Source organism: Lytechinus variegatus, chromosome 1 (genome assembly GCF_018143015.1).
Source record: "Lytechinus variegatus isolate NC3 chromosome 1, Lvar_3.0, whole genome shotgun sequence".
NCBI lineage: Eukaryota > Metazoa > Echinodermata > Echinoidea > Temnopleuroida > Toxopneustidae > Lytechinus > Lytechinus variegatus.
The window spans coordinates 66,463,898-66,481,288 of NC_054740.1; the positions used below are offsets into that span (position 1 = coordinate 66,463,898).

Sequence of the window (17,391 nt, forward strand, 5' to 3'; positions counted from 1 at the left end):
CCCAACATGGCCAAAGTTCATTGACCTTACATGACCTTTGACCTTGATAATGTGACCTGAAACTCGAACAGGATGTTCAGTGATACTTGATTACTCTTATGTACAAGTTTCATGAATCAGATCCATAAACTTTCAAAGTTATGATGGTAATTCAACAGATATACCCTATTCGGCCAAAGTTCATTGACCTTTGACCTTGGTCATGTGACCTGAAACGCGCACAGGATGTTCGGTGATACTTGATTACTCTAATGTCCAAGTTTAATGAACTAGACCAATAAACTTTCAAAGTTATGATGGTAATTCAACAGAAACCCCCAATTCGGCCAAAGTTCATTGACCCTAAATGACCTTTGACCTTAATCATGAGACCTGAAACTTGCACAAAATTTTCAGTGATGCATGATTACTATTATGTCCAAGTTTCATGAATCAGATCCATAAACTTTCAAAGTTATAATGGGAATTCAACAGATATCCCAATTCGGCCAAAGTTCATTGACCCTAAATGACCTTTGACCTTGGTCATGTGACGTGAAACTCATGCAGGATGTTTAGTGATACTTGATTAAGCTTATGTCCAAGTTTCATGAACTAGGTCCATATATTTTCTAAGTTATGATGACATTTCAAAAACTTAACCTCAGGTTAAGATTTCGATGTTGATTCCTCCAACATGGTCTAAGTTCATTGACCCTAAATGACCTTTGACCTTGGTCATGTGACATGAAACTCTAATAGGATGTTCAGTAATACTTGATTAACCTTATGGCCAAGTTTTATTAACTAGGTCCATATACTTTCTAAGTTATGACGTCATTTCAAAAACTTAACCTCAGGTTAAGATTTGATGTTGACGCCGCCGCCGCCGCCGTCGCCGCCGCCGTCGCCGTCGGAAAAGCGGCGCCTATAGTCTCACTTTGCTTCGCAGGTGAGACAATGAAGGAGAAAATGAAGGAAAAAATAAAGAAAAAAAAAGGAATGTTAGAATAAATGATGAAAGATAGAATAAAAAAACGTTTCCGTCATTATTTGAAATGAATTAAGAAGGAAAGAAAAAGAAAAGTAGGAAGGGAAGATGTGTGAAAGAGAACATAAGGGAGAGAAAGAAAAGAAGCAAGAAAAAAGGATGAGGAAAGAAAGAACGAATAAAAGAAAAATGCTTCCTTTATTCTTTGAAAGAAAGAAGAAAAACAGGAAGGGAGGGAGGGAAATAAAGAAAAAAGGACACAAATTAGAAGGAAAAAATATAATAAAGAATGAAAGAAAGGATGAAAGAGAGGGAGGAAAAAATGAAGGAGAATTTAAAAAAGAAAATAATGGAAGGATCGAGAAAGAATGAAAAGAAAAGGGAGAAGGAAGCAAAGAAAAGTGGAAAGAAAAAATGAAGGAAAAAAGGAAATTTAAAATAGGACGGAGAGTAAGACAAACAAGGAAAGAAAGAAAAATGAACAGAGAGAGAAGATCAGGAAAGAAAGATAGGATGGAATAAAAAAAAGAGGGGGCAAAGAGGAAGGATAGAATGATGCCAGAAAAAGGATATGAAAGAAAAAAGTACAATCTCAAACAAAAAATCTCATAATCTAACAAAAATCATAATGATATTCGGTGTTTCTAAATATATCTAGAACAGAAATAGAATGTTTTAGAAATGAGGGGGGGGGGTCAGGTGTCCGGACACTTTATATTTTGGAAGCCTTTTTTTTCTTTAGATTAAACTAAAAATATGAATTCAATAGTTGTAATCATCTTTTATTTTGTTCTCTATAATATTTTTAAATCATGATTATTTTTGTCCTAAAAATTGTAAAACTTCGCTTGTAATTTTTTCCAAATGACTTTGGAACTTAAAATGAATCGTCCTGACATAGAACTGGGTATACTTCTTTGTGGTCCAAACATGTTGTTTTTAAGTTCTTTATTATGTAGAATAACAATTTTTATACTTTGTTCTCCTTTTTACTGGTTTGTAAATTAAATCTGTTCGCTCCGCGGCCCCTGCTATTTTCCAAAAACGATACAGAGACAAGAGCTGAGTGAGCACGGCTCCCGTCATTCATTACACTCACTTTCAACCATAGAGCTATTAGCTCCATGTTTCAACTTACACTAATAGGAGTGCGTGGGGCACCGGAGGGTACTCCTTGATGCGACAATCGCCAGAGAAATGCCCCGCAGATTCGTCGTTATATTATCAATTCCATTGTAACCTCACTAATGATCTTTGCATCAAAATTAAGCTCAAAGTATGCTTTTTCTCCGTATTATAATTTCTAAACCAGGTACGGTTAGGAAAAGATTTAACTACGGAAGAAAGACAGACATACTTAAAATGACCAATCTCCAACTTCCTCCGTTTGTAATTTTGTTGAGTCAATTCAGATTGCAACGTATTTGGTATGTATCCAAAGGGGATCATCTCAGAAGTTTAACCATACATAAAAGACGTACATCAGGAATCCGTACAAAGAGATATGGATGTTAGAAGAACAGCAAGTCGTGTTTCAATTTTGAAAAAAAAAACTGAGCTCGGGAGAAGTTATGTGGGAGAACGTTGTTTACGGCGGTGCCTCGCAGGGTCTTTAAAAAAATCTCTGACCTCAGATTTTACGAGGGGGCTTATCGCGTTATGTAAGCGTGCTCTAACTTTAGCCTGGCGGCTCGCCGATTGATGTTAGATATCGTTCCTTCGCCCGAAGGAAGCAATAACAAAGGATTAACAGAGGAATTGGAAGATGGTTCTCCTTCTCTGTTAGCTCCATGGATAAACCTACATGTAGATCTATATACATGTAGAATGTGTATATAAGTTTTTTTCTTTATTTGCTCTGACTTAGCCATCAGATCAGACCTTCATTGATATATGGCCACATCAGGACCAATGTACATACTGACTGATCAGGGTCCCGTTTCACAAAGAATTGTGATTGAGTCGACCAACCACAACTATATGGAAATCCATCAATGTCACAATTTTTCCTACAGGAAATTTGGCAATGTCCACTTGTACATATGCATACAAAGAGGAGCACATTGCATTGTCAAGAACAAATGAATCTAGAAAACATTTGGGCAAACAGTTATGAATGTTGACATTTCTGGCTTTCCATAGCTGCAGTTGATCCGTCAATCGTAACTCATTGCAAGACGGCTGATGTGTGAAGATGTTATCACCAAAATACTCAAAGGTGAACCCCCATTCTATAAACATTAAGTATTTCAATTAATAAGAGAAACACCAAGTAGGCATGATAATGATCATGTCATCAAAATGTGATACAAGAGATAGAGAAGATATAAAACTGCATGTAAAGATGATAATTATAGTACAGTAGTAGGCCGCCTATCCACTAGTAATAAATCATAATGTCATATTTTTTCAAGATATCCATTTCAGTGCTTAAAGCTGTTCTACCTGTACAAGCAGACCCTCCTAACATGATGTTTTAGACACCGTTCTCATTGTACCTTCTTAAACTAGTTCACTGGAAACTATGAGAACCCTCTCAGTGGGGTGACATGACATCTTCCCATCGAAATTTGAAATCGCAGCGTACGAGGTCCATATACAGTATGTGGAGTAGCGCGCTCAAACTGTGCGAAGATTGCTTCCCGAAGTGTCCTCACTTATGATAATACCAGTTTAAAGAGGCAAAGCGATCTTTAAAACTACATCACGAGGTGGTTTTCTGAACCGGTTTGGAAGATCGCTTCTAAGATCGCTTCTACCGTTCTCATAACATGTTAACCAAGTTTCCATTAAACTAGTTTTAGGATGGTAGTGAGAACTGTGTCATTGTTACCCCGGAAGATGGATTATCGACTGCATATACTGTAGTACAAATTCCTGAGAATTGCCAAATCAAAGCTATATTGCTACACATCATCATGTAACTTCTAACATTTTCAAATAGTAACCTCTATGACCTTTGACCTCATGATTTTAATCAGGTCACTGTCACTAACATACGACCAGCTTGTGAAACTACATGTAATCCTTGAGGTGTAATTTCGATAAAATCATTACTGCTGTTTGATTTTTCTTCTCTTTTTATTCTAAACAGCTTGTTGTTTGGTGAGTTTATTCTGTTGCTGTTAACTTTACTTCATATGACCAGGTTGTACATGTAGGTAACACCCAAAGATAAATCTATACATCCTTTAAATAAGTTCTAATCCCTGGGCGAGAACTCAACTTGAAAAATTGTAACCTTTTTACTTTTTTACACATACTCTACATCTACCTGTGCCTACGTGTGGTTTGCTTCACCATATTCTTTGAAATTCTATTTCAATGTTGTTGTTTTTTAGAGTTGGCACACCCAGTTGGCCTTCGAGATGGAGGGCCAAGACATGCGCAATGTCGAATATTCAATGACAATGTCTATTTTTCCCTAATACCGTTACCATGGCAACCTCAGATGCAACTTGGGAGTAGCAGAAATAATTCTCTCTCAGAATGGCACTATGCATGGTTGTATGAGATTGGGGATATAAATAAAAGTGACTGCTAGAACATTGCATGAAAGAGATACAGAGATGGAAATTGCCATTTAAAGCATCAGAAAGCTAAGCTAGGAGAAGTCATTGCGTGTAAATAATGGCTTTCAGTCCAATATTCTCTCTCTCCTTTCCTCGAGCATGAACGGAAGTCACTTCACACAGTCAAATATCTCAAATTACAAGTTTATCATACATACCAGTTGATGAATTTATTTTGGATGTACAAAATGGTTACCAGAGCTGCAAACTTTTGGAAAATAGAATTATGGAGGATTTGCATACATGTGACATCAAATCATGCGTGCATAGCACACATCTTTATCACAATCATCCTCACCACCAAATACAAGACTCATCTCAAACAACAAGGTTCCAAGCTTTTCAAAAAAACAAAATTCCCTGATTTTTCCATGATGATGTTTAAAAATTCCCTGATAATTAGTTGAACCCATTTCCAGTTTCACATGTTTTTTAAGTTGTTGCAGTGAATGACATGTAAAAAAAACAAAAAAAAACATAACCAGAGATTCACATGGATGTTGTTTTGATATAAAACAAAATATACCAGTCTGATTGACTACCGTGCTTTCGCCTTTTAGATCGATCAAATTTCCTGATTATTCCCTCTTTTGAGGCTTTTTTTCCTGATTTGAGGAATTTTTTAAATCAAATTCCCTGATTTTTCCATGACTGGAAAAAATTAAATAACTTTTTCCTAATTTCCCTGATAGGCTGGGAACCCTGAACAAGTTTAACCCACACAAAATTCTTTTATTGTGACCATTTCACTGACACAGAATACAATCAAACACTCTTTCCTGTGGTGATATAACGGTGAATGCATCTATAAATATCATGTTTACCTGCAATACAGCCAGATGAAGACCACTCTGAATATTTAGAGAATAACTATTGATAGTGGTTGTCATGGAAACATAGATGTCACCAAAATTACAGTGAATGGATGGAAAGCACGCTTATTTCTCACAATCCAAGAAAAATATGTTGAAATATCAATGTAGGTATTTTTCTAAGTCAAACTTGGGACAAGTGTAGGCCTTCAAGATGATGAACATTAAATAATTTAAGACAGACACAAAAAATGTGAAAATTTGTGCAACAGTGTCTCCTATTTTGTATGAAAAAAAAATCAGATCAAATCACACATTTCCACTTGAAAAATATGTTTATTTGTACAAGTATGTTCTTATTTCACTTTCACTTTGTAGCTGTTGTTGTTATTGTTCTAGTAATATGATAGTATATTCTGATGATATGCTAGTATTGTTCCTGGTGACTCTGTCCCTTTTGTTCTTACTCAAAAAAATATCAGAAAAAAGAATTACCTCAAAAAAAGTTTCAGTCTCTTCTGGTATAAGCATTCAAGTATATATACGAACGAATATGAAAGTATCAGACACCCTCATTTATCAACACACTAATAAAGGTGTTAAAACTTAAAACCTACCATTAACAAGTGGAATGCCTCTGGCCGTCTCACCTGCATCACGCGGTTCAATATAGCAGCAATGCTGACTTTGAATACTACTCTAACTCGCACAAGATGTTTAGTGATACATGGTTACTCTTATGTCCACTTTTTATGAACTAGACCAATAAACCTACAGAGATATGATGGTTATTCAACAAAAAAACCCAACATGGCCAAAGTTCATTGACCTTACATGACCTTTGACCTTGATCATGTGACCTGAAACTCGCACAGGATGTTCAGTGATACTTGATTACTCTTATGTACAAGTTTCATGAATGAGATCCATAAACTTTCAAAGTTATGATGGTAATTCAACAGATACACCCAATTCGGCCAAAGTTCATTGACCTTTGACCTTGGTCATGTGACCTGAAACGCGCACAGGATGTTCAGTGATACTTAATTACTCTAATGTCCAAGTTTAATGAACTAGACCAATAAACTTTCAAAGTTATGATGGTAATTCAACAGATACCCCCGATTCGGCCAAAGTTCATTGACCCTTAATGACCTTTGACCTTAATCATGAGACCTGAAACTTCCACAAAATGTTCAGTGATGCTTGATTACTATTATGTCCAAGTTTCATGAATCAGATCCATAAACTTTCAAAGTTATGATGGGAATTCAACAGATATCCCCAATTCGGCCAAAGTTCATTGACCCTAAATGACCTTTGACCTTGGTCATGTGATGTGAAACTCATGCAGGATGTTCAGTGATACTTGATTAACCTTATGTCCAATTTTCATGAACTAGGTCCATATATTTTCTAAGTTATGATGACATTTCAAAAACTTAACCTCAGGTTAAGATTTCGATGTTGATTCCTCCAACATGGTCTAAGTTCATTGACCCTAAATGACCTTTGACCTTGGTCATGTGACATGAAACTCTAATAGGATGTTCAGTAATACTTGATTAACCTTATGGCCAAGTTTTATTAACTAGGTCCATATACTTTCTAAGTTATGACGTCATTTCAAAAACTTAACCTCAGGTTAAGATTTGATGTTGACGCCGCCGCCGCCGCCGTCGGAAAAGCGGCGCCTATAGTCTCACTTTGCTTCGCAGGTGAGACAAAAATGTTGAATATCACCATCTGTAGTGTCATTCGTCTTGTGTTATCAATTCACAACATTATAAAGTGTAGAATGTTAATTATGCCTACATGTATACCCTAATAAGTGTTAAAGGGGAATGAAACCTTTGAACAAATAGGCTTGTGTAGAAACAGAAAAATCATTAAGAATAAAGAAAGTTTAAGAAAAATCAGACAAATAATGAGAAAGTTATGAGCATTTGAATATTGCAATCACTAATGCTATGGAGATCCTCCCATTGGCAATGCGACAAGGAGGTGTGATGTCACTGATGAACAACTTTTCCTTTGGTGGACTATAAAATACCCTCAAAATGTCTCTTTTTGCTTTTTCTTATGATGATACAAACTCTTTATCCATAATGTATTCTTAAAAAATATGTATTACATGCCCTCATGTAGAAAGAACACATGATCTAGGGATAGATGTGATAAAAGAGGCAATTCAAGTGAAATATATACTTAAATGGGGAGAGTTATTCACAAGTGACATCACACATCTTTGTTGCATTGCCAATTTGCTATCTCCATAGCAATAGTGATCGCAATATTCAAATGCTCATAACTTTCTCATTATTTGTCCGATTTTTCTCAAACTTTTGTTGATCTGTTTCTTTGATTTTTCTGTTTTCACACAAGCTATCTTGTTCCAATGGTTTCATTTTCCTTTAAATTCTAATGTTGAAAGTGTTGATGTCTATGAACTATAATCTTATTCCTCTCTCTTTTTAAAAGGGATGAAGAGTTCCCAGTTAGCACTTCAGTGTTATAATCTTATTCAATGAAGTGAGAATTCCATTCCCAATTGACGAAAGTGTCAAAAGCATCATTATGTTATAACTAAAATGAGGATGAGATGAACAACAGGACTCTATTGTCCAGAAACTATATACCTGTAGACCAGCTAAATCAGTGTTATAATAAACAGTTTCTCTACATGTATTTATACTAGTACCATTTATTTTTTTCAGAAAGCATACTCTGGAAGTTTACTCGTCATGATGAAAAACTAGACATTCCAGATGAGATGGCTTTCCAAATATTTCACAAACACGGAGTAAATTTCATATGATTTTGAGATGAAAATCTGAGGGGTTTTTTTTACACAGGCTGGTGGAGATGAGCTTATAGAGCATGACTCTCAATACCCCTTGACAATGGATTTAGAGAAACCATGATTTAAAAAAATAGTGGAAAAATAAACCTACCTGAGGTACACGACACCCGACTCTCTAGTCGTTCAAATGATCGTTCCAAACTGGAGGAGTCACCATTGGTGACATCTGTAGTGATGATGGTCGAGGATCGTTTGATTTCTTCCAACTCTGAGAAGTATGTGCTTAGCTCCCCGCTCCCAGGCTCACTTTGCTCAGGAGAGTCCATCATGGATTCTGTCAAGATCAGATGAAATCAATTGCGGTAAGTTCTTAATTATGATCGAACGACATGACTGACTATAAAAATGTGCAATCAAGCCTGGATCGGTTGAATTTCCATATAAGTAAAATAATCATGTAAGTCACAGAAATTTTTCAGACCACATTATGCCAAACACAATTACCTGACCCCTCCCCCTCTCTTACTAATACATCAGTCACATTTTTCAAAGGTGACACAACATTTGCTCCGGTCTCAATATTTAAGGGGGCATAGGGTTAGAGTTAAGATTGTAATAGAGTTTTTGGTTCAGAATGATGTAAAGATAGCTAGTAGGGTTTGTTTAGTTTTGGAGATTAGATTTTATGTTTGGCTTAACGTGCAGATTTCCTATCGGAGGAGTTGTCGCCAGAGCGAATGTCATGGAACCGTTTTCAACTCGCCGTAAGGCCGCCGTAGAGCAAATGTGACTGAGGTATTAGAGCTGTGACTGATTTAATCACCCTCTTGCTCATCTATGGAAATACAACAATGTCATAATTTTCCCTGTAGGAAATGAACACAATGTTTCTATGGAAACAAAGAAAGGTTATCCAATATCATGAAAACTTTCTTGGGTGGTGCAATCATTTTGTACTGTTCATTTTAATAATTGATGTGACCAGGCATTGATCAACATGTACATGTACACTGCATCATGGTATTGTATAGTAGAGTATATCCCAAATCAACTTTGGACAAATCCCTTTAAAATCCATCTTACCGAATAACTTTATAACAAGGGTCAAACGTGGCTCCACGACTTCACTTCAGGGAAAATATTAGCTGAATTGGGACTTAGGTTTCCAAAAATGGCATCAGTTGGGTTGTAACACTATTCTCTTCAGTTTTTGCCCATTTAAAAACAAAATCAATGACCTCCACCAATCACCAACCCTCAATATCATCTTCAATTCTACTTACAGTACTATAATGTGAGTGGTCGACTTTTATCTTGATGTGACAACCCCAGGGACTGGCGTGCCCGATGTGATGTGACATAAATGTAGACGATACACTAGAGCTTTCATGGTCAGTGACAGTCAGTAACCATGTAATTCCATTGCATCATAACTGAAATTCTCCAAATTGTGGTCCTGATGATTATTGATAAGAGAGCAGGATACAATGTAACCTGGATGGGAGAGAGTGAAATTGAAAACAAATTTTAAAAGACAATGGTAAAAATGGGATATGACCACCAAACTTTGAAAATAAAAATCAATATTCCTATACTTTTTTTTTGTAGCAAAGGTGTTATTCAGGGAATAAACTGAAATGTTCAATACCCATTTACCTCAACTGGGTTGAGTGCAGCACATGATAAATTTCTTGTTGAATAGAAATATGCCTTGAGTAAGATTTGAACCTACGACCTTCTGATTGCAAGATATAAGACCACTGCACCATGTTAATTATAAACCAATGTGAATCATGAACAATACCACATGATTTATTCACTTGAAAATAATAAATAGCCTCTCTTGGCAGAAACAGGAAATTGGTTCTTGATAATACATGTATGCACAAAGGTGGCTCTACATGTATACTAATACTGATCAAGCCTTTACATACATGAACATGACAGGCCTATTAAAAGACATCAAACAAAAGATAATGCGTTATCAACTTAACAGAGATCCTTTGTACATATACATATAGACCTAGATGTTTTTAAACACAGGGTCCTTATCAGTAGACAACATGTTTTCTATGAGTTACATCAATGACAGGAGGGCCTTGCGGTGTACCTGCTAAAATCATCAGACACTCGGGATTACCAAATGCTGCTGTATTTTCAGCTGGGAATTTTAGGGCGAGTGGTATAAAGGGAATCACCCCAAAAGTCACAAAGTCACAAACAAAAAAAAGCTGATAAGGTACAGACCCAATTATTTTGTAATATCAAAATGCAATAAAAATGTACTAAGATGATATTGTGCCCTCTCCACCACCCTTTGTGCCGGTCTTTGCCTGTATCACAGGCAAGGGGATCTGTTAGGCCTATATCATGCTGGCATGAGTAGTTGGTACATGTAGTTGGTTACCAATGGATTGCTTTATATACATAGTAGGGCTGTTATCGAAACCCGGGGGGGCCACTTACATTGATGAGTGGATACCATGCGTGACCAAAAACATGTAAAAATGATGTCTTTTCACGATAGGGCACGTTACGTACGTAACGTGAAAAGGGTGTCAAAAACACAAAAATAATGAAAAATGGTATCTATTTCGCTAGGAAAATTACGTGTTCTATTTCGCTAGGAAAATTACGTGTTTAGGGTCAAATTTGCAGGGATGATAAACAAAATTAAAATGTTTTATAAAGGATGTCCTTTTTGCCCCAACACTTCGTGTTTAGAGTCCGATTTGCGCGAGGTGTAGAAGGTGGGGTCATACTAAACCAAATAAGGTAAAGCCGACCCGTAACAATAAAACATTCCTCTACTTGTTCAGGGGTTCATTTCAGGGAATATTTGCCAAGAGTATCGTTTTGTTTCCAATACTTGTTAAGGGTAGGGTTTCACACACCAATACTTGTTAAGGGGTGCATTTTCAGAATATGGAAATTACGTGTTTAGGGTGCTTTCCGAGACCCCATGGTCACGCATGGTATCCACTCGTGAATGGAAGTGGCCCCCCCGGGTATCGATGACTTTATCGCTAGTCCTGTCGATAATTGCCTGGTTTTTTTTGCCACTTAGCAATATTGATAACCTTTCATTGATGAAACCCGCTATTACGTACATGTTTCAACCAAAGTTGAGGAACACAGTGATTTTCCACGATATCACATAATTCACAGAAAGAGCCCTTTGAAAATCGCTTTTCAAACGGAAAATCACGGATACATATTTTTCCTCAAACTGCACAGAACAGCAACAGAAATTACTCCAAAATCTCAACAAATACGGATACAAAATACAAGCCACAAATTACGATCTCCTGCCAGTCCAAACATAGTGACTGCACTCGACTCCATTCAATCAATTCAAAAACATCACAAGCGCAAGCTGAATTTTGCAAAGTACCAACTATAAATTTAGAAGGCAGCTAGCACACAGCCATGTGTTGCTGGCCTCTACGTTCGAAGATGTACAGCACGATATCAAAATGTCGGATAGGCGAAAGACGTTGACTGCTCAGAAAGATGTCCAAAAACCCCAAAATTATCGATATAACTTCATTCAACCCTAAAATAATGCTAATAACGTGAAAGGGGAGGATGTATTTATGCTAAATATGTTTGTTAATAGATGATATATAGTCATTTACATCCGATGAACGCAGATTTTACAGCGTTCTTGGTACAGTGGCAAAAACAAATTTTGACCAACGTATGTGACATCGCTATAATGCATAAATAACACGTATTGATTATGTTCTTTTGTCAATAGTTATCGATATCGATAAGATATTTTTAGCATGATATCGACAGAGAATTTTCTCAACGGTAACAACCCTAGAACATAGTTCCTTCCAAGTGATAAACCAAGTTCAATTTCCTGGAGATCAAAAGTTGATCAGGGTACACTTTATGACCCAGGGAAGCTAGTTTATGGATATCCTGCTCAGACCAAAAGCCATATTCTGTCCTCAAGTAAACTGAGGAATACAATGAATGTATTATTCTCAATACTAGTACTCACCAAAATATGACCTTACAGGTAATATCAGAAGTAGCTGCTTCCAGACCAACTATAAGTTAAAAAATACTATAGTAGGTATATGTAGGGGAAGGAGGGGTTAGTTGTGACACTTTTTGCATTTTGCATGTTAAAATTGATATGACTAGTACTATTGTAGAAATAAGTACCTTGCCTTTAAATTTGATTCTTGGGAAATGTTTTTCACCTACATATAACTTTTTACCCCCACACTGAAAGTCATTGTGACCTTTGAAAAACCGATGTCAAATGGCTCAACTTGCCCCATATATGGGGTAAGTTGTGCCACCGTCTGGGGTAAGTTGAGCCACAAAAACTACGTACAAAATGTATGGGGGGAGAACCAGCAAGTCAATTTTTTGTTTAAAGTCTTTTCAATTGCTAAATCTCTATTAATACTAACGTCCTTTAAAAGGGAAAGAGCAGTCATGTAAATTTGCTCCTTTCAGCCTGCATTTCAATCGATTTTTATGGTTTGTTTTTTAAGATACATTACCATAAGAATTACCATGGCTCAACTTGCCCCATGCTGTTTGGCTCAACTTACCCCAGTCCGAACTTAGTGCGATAATTTTGTATCCACACATTTATTATGCATCCATCATATAAAAGACTATAACAAGAATGAAGATCCATACCTGGACTAACAATGTTGTTATCATGTCTTTATTATATTTAAAGACATGTGTGTGTATAAAGAACTTATCTATTTCACACTCTTTTTTACTTTTTTGGCTGAAATTCATACTTTACCCTCTAAAAAACTACTTTTTGTTTCAAAGTGGAAAACAATGTGGTCGGGTTAGGGGTTATGCTATGGATCATCAATACATGACACCACCACAACGTCTGACGCATTCATTATTGGCCTGGGGCTGGTGGCTCAACTTGCCCCTATGCTCAACTTAGCCCGCCTTCCCCTACTCTCTGGTCAGAAAATTTACCCTGGTCTACCCTGTTATTAAAATATCAGTTATTTTTGCTGGTGTGAAAAAAAATATGAATGAAGTGCTGCCCTGCCTGATGAGTAACAGTACCTACCACACTGCTCAGTTCTAAAGCTTAGCTGGATTATCTTGGAAGTTTGTTTCTTCGAATTTCTGTCTTTGGGTGCATTATGCGCTATTTTTTTACCCTAGAATCATGATTTTAATCATGATTCAAATCATGATTCTGCAGGATCACAATTGCATTTATTCAAACGAAAAATGTCGTATAAACGCAATTGTGATTTGAATCATGACTCTATGACGTCACTGTGTCGGGCTTCTCGCGGTTTGACCCTTGCCAAGCTCAAGGCATGCCCCTATTACATGTGCTATGCATGAATTTCTTGTCACGTGCATATAACTTCAAGTTCTGTGTTGGTCATCGCATCGTCCACTGCTTTTCTTTCTTTTTTTTGTCATAGCTTCAACTTAAAGTTCTAGTAAATGAACTAACTGGACAATGATCTCAGTTGTTGTTAAAAGTGTCAATATTAAATTGAATCTGTGCAGAAATTCACTTCTGAACACCATTTACGATAAACCGACAAGGTGAATAGAAGTACACAAAATGAGGTATAATAGACTGAATTCTGGAAGCAAGACTGATTTTTCGAGAGCCAAAACACGCGCGATAAAGTTAACCTATTATCGGGTGTCAAACTGCGCACTGTGATGCGCGCTGGATCTGCCCGAATCCGAAGAGTAACAGCGTTAGAATGAAGGTTGTCTAAACCCTGATTCTGTGGTATTGTGATTCACAAGAATCCCCGTTAAATTACGAGAACTTTTTAAGGCTAAAAAATACCCGTTAATTATTCCTGCATTCATACTGCCCCAAAACACATCCTTCGGGATAAGTTCCCGAAGTTACGAGCATGCGCAGTATGGTCTGATAAGCAGGCAAGGCGCGAGATTCAAAATCACTAGCCCAGCAGCCACCCACGCCGCTGCGCCCAACGACACGCTGGGCTAAAAGTTCCCGTAATTTGCTTTCACATCGCCAAAATACCTGCGACCTTGGAAAAATCCCCACGAAAGTTCTCGTAATTTCGCCAAGTACCTACTATTTAGCGGGTATTTTCTTTCGGGGAAATTACGAGTAGTTTGCTTTCACATTACCAAAATACCTGGTATTTTCTGATCGGGGTAAATTTCCCGATCAGAGAATACCTGGAACTGGCGAACTTCGAGGCGGTCTGAAACCACCTAATGAGAAAATTCTATTTAATCTGAGTAGTTTTGTGATTAAACACAAATTTTTATGATTGCTCACAAAATGCCAATCACATCATTGTTCTAATAATAATAGCAGCGCTTTGTATCCTCAGGCAAAAAGCGCTTTATAAATCCAGCTTTATTATCATTATTATTAAAAATCACAGTAAGAAAATAACACTTGATTTGTGTCTTTGCTTCATTACCACCACTTCCATTGCAAAAGTGTGGTGGTAAAAATCTCTATTGTCAGAGCATTACATTCTGCTCTCAGGCAAACAATAGTTTCACGCCCTTTTCAGACAAAGAATACAATAATTGACAAAGTAGGCCTAATGTCAATAAAAACATAATGTAAGAGATTTTTTTCCTTTCTACATAATGCAAATCCATGACTCTTCAATGTCAACACTTGCTGTACCTGCGGTCTGTAAGTTCTCTCTTTTTACCACTCTCTCTACTTCTTTCTCCCGCTCTCTCCTCATTACAACATACAGTCAATACTCCTGCCAACGCTATTCTTTCTCAAGTGGAAAATGAAGGACATTTATGAAAAAGGAAAAAAAAATCTCAATCCATAATGAAGTTGTTTAAACAAAGCAGAATTACTAAAAAGTTAGCAGGACTTTTCAATCTGTTATTCGGGAAATCCCAAAAGTAGGAAACAAATGTTCACTTGTATCACTTGTAGTAGGTATGCTTTACATGTACAATGGTGCTAAAAAGTTAGGATACCCCATCAGAAAATGAACATACATGTACTACAAGTGTTCATGTTACATGTATACCATTTCTTATAAACATTTGATTGAAAATTCAGGTAATTTACATCCAATAAAGTTTGTTTCTCTGGGCTCGTCGAACAATATTGTTGTCTACTCCTTCAGCTTAATAGGTGGTTTCAGACCGCCTCGAAGTTTGTCAGTTCCAGGTACATTTATTCTCTGATAGGGAGATTTACCCCGATCAGAAAATACCAGGTATTTTGGTAATGTGAAAGCAAACTATGCGTAATTTCCCTGAAAGAAAATATCCGCTATTAGTAGGTACTTGGCGAAATTACGAGAACTTTCCAGGGATTTTTCCAAGGTCGTAGGTATTTTGGCGATGTGAAAGCAATTTACGGGAACTTTCAGCCCAGTGTGTCGTTGGGCGCGGGCGTCGTGGGTGGCTGCTGGGCTAGTGATTTTGAATCTCGCGCCTTGCCTGCTTATCAGACCATTCTGCGCATGCTCGTAACTTCAGGAACTTATCCCGAAATGTATACATTTCGGGGCGGTGTGAATGCAGGAATAATTAATGGGTATTTTTTAGCCTAAAAAAATCTCGTAATTCAACGGGGATTCTTATGATCGAGGCGGTTTGAAACCACCTAATGAGTGCATTTTCTGGTAGGATTCACTAACTTTCGAGCACCACTGTTTATATGTAACATGCAATTTGGTTTTCACAATCTCAATCATTCCATTTGTTGGTGAAAGTTTTCTTTTGGATAACACGCTGCACTCCATGGTAAAATGCTACAGTAGAAGTAGTTATCTGGTTTAGTCTCCAACGGCCGGGGAGGCTACATGTAGATTCACCTCGCACTCACCACCTTACTCCTCCCGGGGCACCCTCTCTCCCTCTACTCAACCCTCCAACTCTCCACCACTTGCTTCTTAGATGCCTTCTTCCGTTGCCCCCTCAAAGGGGAAGTTCACCCACATGAAAAGTTTGGCGTGGAAACACCAGAAAAAAAAATATAGAAGGTTTTAGGAAAATCCATTACAAAAACTAGATTCAGAGAGTTATTAGAATTTTATTGTTGAATGTTATTTGTAATCATATACAAGCAACTGCCCCTTATGTTTGAAATATAAAATGCATCAATTTACATGTTTTAATGGTTCATGTAGACTATTTTTTCTTTCAAGAGCGGGTGTGAAGTGATTAGTCAGTTGATATACTATATATATTGAAATAAAACCATTTTCATTTTTTATCTTCATTTCATTGATTTTTTATTACACAATACATGAGGAAGCTGCTGGTATGACGTCACAAATCAAAAACTTCAAATTCGAATAACTTTCTTAATCTTTGATGAAGTGTCCTTGAACCTTTACCAATATTTTTAGTTATTTTTTTCTAGTATGTTTACCATACTTTTGTTTGGGTAAACTTCCCCTTTAGGAGCAAATTTTAGTCACACTTTTAGGCTACATCTAAACTGTGTCATCAACTCTTCTACACTAAAAAAAATATACAATATGCATGACATTTTTTTTTCCATCTTCAGTTTCCCAATTCAACAATTCATATTGCATAATCCATAAATCAAATTGACAATAATTACACTAGTTGAAGTGATTAGTTCCAAACCACTGGCCTGTACATAAAAAGCATAGAATGCTTGGTTTAACACGAATATTGTGACTATATGCCAGTTCACACAAAAGGAAACAGAAACCAGAACTAGAAATTCGGGAGGATGTCTTTATGATGAAAGTAATTTAGCAATTCGCATCATGCATGTGCAGTATAAAATCAGTTTTTCAGGTCAGTTCATCAGTCGATATTTTCTTGACATTCAAACAAAGATTTTTGCCCCAGACAAGACAAAAGCAGAGCCAATGCATAAATTTTAACCTTGATTATTATGTTTCTAATGAGTTGATTTAATATTTCCATAGTAACAGTCAATTATTAAATATCACCAATTTTCAAAAAGTTCTAAAAGAACATGCAAACAGCTAAAATGTGCAAAAATTTACATTTTTGCATGCATTTCCACGGTGTGGGAATTTGAATCAAAATCAAATGTGTAAAATATGAAAATAACACTTTTGGTTTACCACAAGCAAACAACCAAAAAGTGCAAATTTACACCTTTTCCATGCATTACCGACTACCACCCACCCTGTACACAACTGTGGTACATGTATGTACATATACAAACTCACTTAATAAAAATCATGTTCATTGCTTGTTGATTCATTGCTTTGCTTTGTTTTCGCT

General features: G+C 36.7%; 1 protein-coding gene across 1 annotated transcript in view; it reads right to left on the reverse strand.

Moving 5' to 3' along the window:
* LOC121420241 (rho GTPase-activating protein 18-like) overlaps window positions 1-17,391 on the reverse strand; it is a 122,304-nt gene that overhangs the window by 89,566 nt on the left and 15,347 nt on the right. The window contains exons 2-3 of the mRNA XM_041614815.1: window positions 9,441-9,651; window positions 8,309-8,491 (exon numbers count right to left, since the gene is read on the reverse strand). Of these exons, the coding sequence (XP_041470749.1) occupies window positions 8,309-8,486 (178 nt within the window). The 5' untranslated portion in view covers window positions 8,487-8,491; window positions 9,441-9,651. The remainder of the gene's footprint in view (window positions 1-8,308; window positions 8,492-9,440; window positions 9,652-17,391) is intronic.